The 7,262-nt window shown below is 35.3% G+C and overlaps 1 protein-coding gene across 1 annotated transcript; it reads left to right on the forward strand.

Annotated features, from left to right (window-relative positions):
- The first annotated feature begins 4,678 nt into the window (after positions 1-4,678).
- On the forward strand, positions 4,679-5,266 carry LOC139872645 (protein RADIALIS-like 1). Its single transcript, XM_071860556.1, has 2 exons — positions 4,679-4,980; positions 5,167-5,266. Exon 1 carries the CDS (start codon positions 4,719-4,721, stop codon positions 4,965-4,967), a length of 249 nt encoding a protein of 82 aa, XP_071716657.1. The 5' UTR covers positions 4,679-4,718; the 3' UTR covers positions 4,968-4,980; positions 5,167-5,266.
- The last annotated feature ends 1,996 nt before the right edge of the window (positions 5,267-7,262 follow it).

The raw sequence follows: 7,262 nt of genomic DNA on the forward strand, positions 1-7,262 counted from the left end.
CAACATGTCATATGCTCATATAGGTCCTAAAATTAACTTAAATTACTTTTACTTTCTTAATCATATGATTAAACTACATGTTTATGAATGTTTATGAAGTTCAAGGAGAAAAGATGAAAGAAAGTTGGTGGGTCAACCCAACCTGACTCCTTCTGACCCGTTTTAAAGAAGTATCCGTACCGGCCCATTACCAACCCACCCATTTTCACCTCTGAACAAAACAGCCTAAAATCCTTCCACTATTAAAGGATTTCCCGAAGTGTTATATTATGCAGTCAACATAAACTTCCCAGGAAGACACGATAAACCACATTCAGATTTCTTGCTGACCCAATCACCCAAGTATATGAAACGAACTCGACCAACTCCAATGGAGGAACTTGAACGTAAAGTTTAAGCGGTGAAAATATATATACACATTTTATACATATTTCTGAAGACAATATCGATCCTAACTGTGGATCATCTGTGATAATTTATTGAACTAACTATACTTATTTAGTTTATACGTATTTGCGAAGACAATATCGATCCTAATTGCGGATCATCTGTGTTAATTTATTGAACTAACTATACTTATTTAGTTTATACGTATTTCCGAAGGCAATGTCGATCATAACTGTGGATAATATATGTTAATTTATTGAACTAACTATTTCATTTAGTTTAAAATTGTTTTCAGTTGAAAAATGACTGAGAAATATAGAAAAGATAACTAATTTGTTGATAAATGTAAAGTTTGGGAGCCGTCACAATTTTGACCATAACTTCTTCATATGGACTCCGATTTAGATGATTTAAAGACCCAAACATCCGTAACTCAAAGGGCTACAAATCCTATTACTTACTCAAAACTTAGTTTCGCCCCTGACCACCTCTAATCTTGAGGATGTTAAAACTACTCAGTTGAATACTTGAATTATCCATGCGAAATAGTTATTAACGCCTATATAACAGAACATCTCTAAGACCATATATATCGGTGCGTCACTTTAAATCTTTAGATGATGTGGAGCTCGAGTGACGAATTGAAGGAAATAACAAAGTGGCAGTGGGCAACGCTTTTAGGCGTTAGTCGATAAACAAACGGAAAAAGTCTTGCGCGTTAGATTGTCTCCACCCAATCACAAGCTGACACTCATTTCTTTTCTTGTCTTATTATTATTTTTTTTAATCCAACTTCCAATCAGATTTTACCATCTCACATTACAAATATTGGCCACAAAAAACTGACACAATGGTTAAAAAAGGGTTAAAAAATGACCTTGCCATGTCACAAGCAGATTCCACTTTATGGCTAAAAAGTACACCGCCTGCATGTGATATCACAGAAACGGTTAGAAATGGTCTAAATATTTTCCGAATCTGAATCATGCCACCATATATTTCTGTTGGGGTGCAAACCTATCCCACATAAGAGAGAGACAAAAACAAATGTATGTATATAAGTCTAAGGGGAAGTCCCTCTAATATCAATTGGTTTTAGAAAAGGATGGACTCTTGGGCTTATATTGCAGGACATTGTGTTTGGGCTATGCGATCTTACAAATGGCATCAGAGCTAGGCTATAACCCGATGTGGTGGACGATGGTGGCGCACCCCTGAACGCACGGTGCGACATGGAACACCCCTCAGTTTGCCAACGATAATTGAGTCATGGTGCCTTATATCGAAAGTCTTCCTTCCCAAGGCGTGGAAGTGCGGCGTGTCCCGATGGTGAAAGAAAAGTGAAAGAAAGAGATCGGTGGTATAAGAGGCGTGTCCCGGTAGTGAAAGAAAAGTGAAAGAAAAAGAGACCGGTGATATAAGATGGCGGGAGTATCGTTGAAGGGAAAGCTCGGTGATGTGGTCTTCGGTTTGAGGGGAGGATTGTTGGGGTGCAAACCTATCCCACATAGGAGAGAGACAAAAAACAAATGTATGTATATAAGTCTAAGGGGAAGTCCCTCTAATACCAATTGGTTTTAGAATAGAATGGACTCTTGGGCTTATATTGCAGGACATTGTGTTTGGGCTATGCAATCTTACAATTTCAAGTCATGGAAAGCTAAAACATTGTTGTTCCAGGATGAACCTCAAAGAGTGCGATAGCAGTAAAGACTTTATGATAGCTCTATGCAGATATGCATTCCGCCACTAAAACTGAATATGGTTCTACATCACTATTCATTATTCACAGGAGCTAAAGTATAGTAGTCATATATATTCCCTGATTTATTTCCAATTACATTTGTTGTAATATACATTTATCTGAGTCTACTAAGTACGCCATACGATCCACAAACGAATGGATAAGGGTGACACTTTCGTTATATACCTGGATTGTTGACCACATGGTTGACCAAGGATGATGATTCAAAACTCATATACCAAGAAATGGACTTTAGAAGTTAAGAACTTGCAGCTTCTGCTTTACGAATGAGATGGAGGCAACTTAACTAGACGCAACAAATGTTTTGTTGATAGTTTCACTGCTACAGTTAATAAGTATAGACCATGAATAAGGCATAAGCTTTAGTATGTGAATATATTTCATATCACTGCATCGACTTAGTATGTTTCTAACATATAGTGTAATAGATGCATCACCGACTCTTAAGACTCTTTCTTCTGTTTACAGTTTTAGTTTTAACCTTACATGAAAGAATACCTGGCAATTGAGACCCAAACACACACAAAAAAAGGTCCAATCTTGACAAATTTCAAGGAAAATAAAAACTTGAGGTGTGAAGCGATCTCGTACTGAACGAAAGAACTTTCACTTTCCATAACCAAAATAAGGTCCAACAAGACCCGTTGAAACCTATTAAAAACTGCAACGCAAAATTGAATTGCGAAACATGAAACTGAAAATGGGTCTCGACACAACCCTACCCAAATTTAAGATTAAAAATGGTTCTCGACCAAACCCAAACAGACCTAACCCGACCCGGGTCTCGACCCAACCCGTCTGACCAACTTAGAAAAGACACATGACCCGTTTCAACCCAAACACATTTGATCATTGACCCAACCCGACCCGTTTTCATGGTATACATAATACTCATATAAACATGATTATGTAACACAATATATATATATATATATATATATATATATATATATATATATATATATATATATATATATATATATATATATATATATATATATATTCTTATTTATTTCCGGACTAAATTCTTTTATCCACTTGTTATGTACCTATATTCTTGTGGCATAGCAACCAAGAAATGGAGATAATATTCTGATCACGTACCTTACGTTGCGTTGTCATTTTAATCATCTTTTAAGTTTTATCTCATCAATCAAATAAATGTGGACAACCTAAGAATTAGAAGCCATTATAGACTCAGAATATACAGAAAGTTTTGAATCAATGATGTGAATAACAAGTGTGTTAAAGAATAAACAAACACTGATACTAGTTCTCCACCCTAACCTCAAAATAGAACAATTAAAACAAAAAAGGTTCCTATAGTACTAGCGGTACATCGTACATTGATCATAATTGTAAAACTAGGCGTCTATAATTTAAACAAGCTTTCAGTACTAATTGAGTGCTAATGGGGTTGTTAAAAGTTTCACATCACATACTTGCTTTAAATAAAAAGAGCATACATAGTTCACCTAAAAATGTAAAAAATAATATTATCTTTGGGGAAGGTAGGTCCTTTTAGAAATTTTTAAAGCACGTGATACTATCTATACTAAAAATAATAATAACAAAAAGATCATGTTGTACAAGAGCCATAGGATCATAATTAATCTAGTTCATACCACGAGCAGAGATAAGTAAACACATGTTTAACATTTTCTATAAACAATCTATATAATAAATCTTTGTACGGAAACACAAGTCGGCAGCTATAAAATTTGGATTTAATCCGGACAAAGTACATATCCGGATAACCCATGAAGACCCATTTCATATGTAGACTGTATTGAACTCTAAACTTGGTAGAATGAGGTTTTGACACTCTTAATCTCTTATGATAAGTGTTGTACGTTTATTTAATCCAGCGAGCGGCCACGTCTTACTTGTGTGATTATTATAGTTTTATCAATATATTTCCCTAAGATGGGATGTAAATTAATTGTCTTGTTGCCTAATAAGCAAGATTGTAAAAGTTGCGAGTGGGGGATGAGTCGGTCGGGACCTTAAAGGAAGGAGTCAGTAAATAAATATATCAAATATAAAACATAAATAATTTAAACATATATATATAGATATATGACACAAAATCTAAATTTTAAAAATAAAAGAAGTTTTGATCTAACTTCGACTTTTACCGACTTATACCCGACTCGGCCGACTCAGGCCGGCTTTGACCGACATTTAAGGCCTTTTTGGGCGATCCGGGACGGGCTAGACCTCAAACTGACGCGTAGGCTGACTCGGCCAACTTTTACAACAATGCTAATAGAACGTCTGTCAAGAATCAAGATAAACCGTTCTTGATGATATTGATTCTTCCATAATGTAATTTTTTCCCCCCATCCATCCTAGTCACTTTTGTGATGCTTACGTAAACGAATCATTCGAAATTCCTTTTCTTATACAATCTTTATAGACCAACTGGCACGACCCTACTGCCTCCTCCTCCAGTTCCTAGAGCTTATAAAAGACACACAATGCCACTTATAGACACATATCACCTCTAAAGCTTTAAATAAAAGAGTGTTCTGTTTGCTATCTTAACACATCATCTCCTATTTTAATGGCATCTAGCTCAATGTGTTCACGTGGGTCGGGTTCATGGACTGCAAAGCAGAATAAGGCGTTCGAAAAGGCTTTGGCTGTGTTTGACAGGGACACCCCTGACCGATGGCATAATGTCGCTAAGGCTGTTGGTGGCAAAACTGCGCAGGAAGTTAAGCAGCATTATGATGAACTCGTTGAGGATGTTAAGCACATCGAAAGTGGTCGAGTTCCTTACCCTAATTACAGGACCACTGGTGGGGCCTAGGCGCCTAGCTACGGTACTATACGTACTTGTATAACTCTTTTTTATGATGTATGAAATTAAGTCATACGAGGAACTCAACTATACCTAACTTTCACTTAATAAAACCTGCGTAAATTACTAAATAGATAGCATCGAATACGTAAATTAAACATGTTAACTTTTTCATCCGCATTCATGAATCTGTTTTTGTAAAATGCAGGCTGACAAACCTAAAGCGTGAAGCTAAACACAGACATGAACAAGTAGCAACAATAACTATGCAACGAATATTGATTTCGATGCAAGAAGATGTAACTAGCAATTTGAATTTCCTTGATGTGAATTAATTAATTCTGCTATAAGTTGGCAGAAAATTTGTCGATTTGTATTTCTTTCTCTTGTATTTCTATACCTGTATTAAACGAATGGAGTCAAGTAGCTATTCTGCTGCATATGCAATTTATGCAATCAAAGTGTTTGTTCATTTTATGTATTTTCAAATTCTCAAAAATTAATTTGCCACACATAACATAACGAATCTTGCAACCAACATAAAAATGGATTTTCTAACCTTCATATCAAGGGAAGGGTTGCAGTAGTCGCACACTAAGCTACATAGCTTCAATTTAGAGTCTAGCTTTTGAGAAAACGAATAACAAAAACTCGTAATGAGATGTACGATCTCTTGAAAGAAAATGCTATAATTATAAAAAGGATATACTAAGATATATTTTAGTTGGTACATTTCACAAGCATTACCCAATGGATTTGAAGTCACCTACTTTTAAGGGTCCTGTATTTTCCTAGCTCCTTGTACAAACTGTAACAGTGCTTAACTGCTTATAATTTGCTTATAAATTATTTTCAACAATATTAAAAGATCGTGACATTGAAAGATCATGAAAGGACCCGTTCATATACATTATAAACGATTCACAATAGTTGATTACATCGCGAGGTATTTGACCTCTATATGATACATTTTGAAAACATTGCATTCGTTTTTAAAAGATAAACTTTCTTTACATCGAAAATTGACAGGCATGCATACCATTTCATAATATCCACTATCCAACTATAATTGACTTAATAATAATCTTGATGAACTCAATGACTCGAATGCAACGTCTTTCGAAATATATGTCATGAATGACTCCAAGTAATATCTTTAAAATGAGCAAATGCACAGCGGAAGATTTCTTTAATACCTGAGAATAAATATGCTTTAAAGTGTCAACCAAAAGGTTGGTGAGTTCATTAGTTTTTCATAATCAATCATTTTCAATAATATAATAGACCACAAGATACTAATAATTAGAAAACAATCTATGCAGGTCTATTCCTGCTATAAAATCATTCATATGAAGAACACCGGAACCTTTCAAACAACTCACCAACGGTAGCTAATGCGTAGTGCAATGACAAAATCATCTCACCGTGGTAGTTAATACAATATAATTCTTACAACGGGGGCTAATGCGTACGCAATGCAAAATCATCCCTCCGAGGGTAGCTGAAACGGGAGCTAATGCGTACGCAATGCAAAATCATCCCTCCGAGGGTAGCTGAAACAGGAGCTAATGCGTACGCAATGCAAAATCATCCCTCCGTTACAAACTACAAAGTCGACTATAATACAATACAATACATCGGGGGCCAGTGCGTGCGTGCAATGCAAAATCATCCCGCCGATGTGTTGGGATTTAACAAGTTCACAAAACAGTTAAACCATTTAAGAAACAATCAAAGCGGAAGCATGTAAATTACCATTTTGAAACTTGTTAATCTTTAACCATTTAAAGTTAAATCCCAATTAGGATCAAGTCATGAAATATACTTACAAACTACAAGCAAGAAAAGAGTTTATACCTACTCCAAGCTTGTTGATAAGTGATGAGGATGATGATGATGAATGGAGCTCCAAAAGAATGAAACCTCAAGTTGTTATACCCCAAACTTATGCACCAACACCTTAGCTTTTGGTTAGGAATTAATTGACACTTAAAATGAGCTTGCAAAACAAAGTGAAGAACCCCTCTTGGTCCCTCAAACCTCACGGCCAACAGCAGCAACAATGATATAGTTTTGCAATTTTTATGATATGTTTGAATGCATGTGTGAGTGTAGAACACTATGTCTTGGTGTTGGTTAAGCATGGGTAGTAACTAATAAACAATTGCATGCTTATTGCAACTCCCATGCCACTCACATTATCATGTTATAATATAGTTTTTATAAAACTGATTTTATAAAATCAGTTTTTATAAAACTTGATTTTAGAAAACACATTTTATAAACTTGTATATTATTTGTTAT

Source organism: Rutidosis leptorrhynchoides, chromosome 10 (assembly GCF_046630445.1).
Source record: "Rutidosis leptorrhynchoides isolate AG116_Rl617_1_P2 chromosome 10, CSIRO_AGI_Rlap_v1, whole genome shotgun sequence".
Taxonomy (NCBI): Eukaryota; Viridiplantae; Streptophyta; class Magnoliopsida; order Asterales; family Asteraceae; genus Rutidosis; species Rutidosis leptorrhynchoides.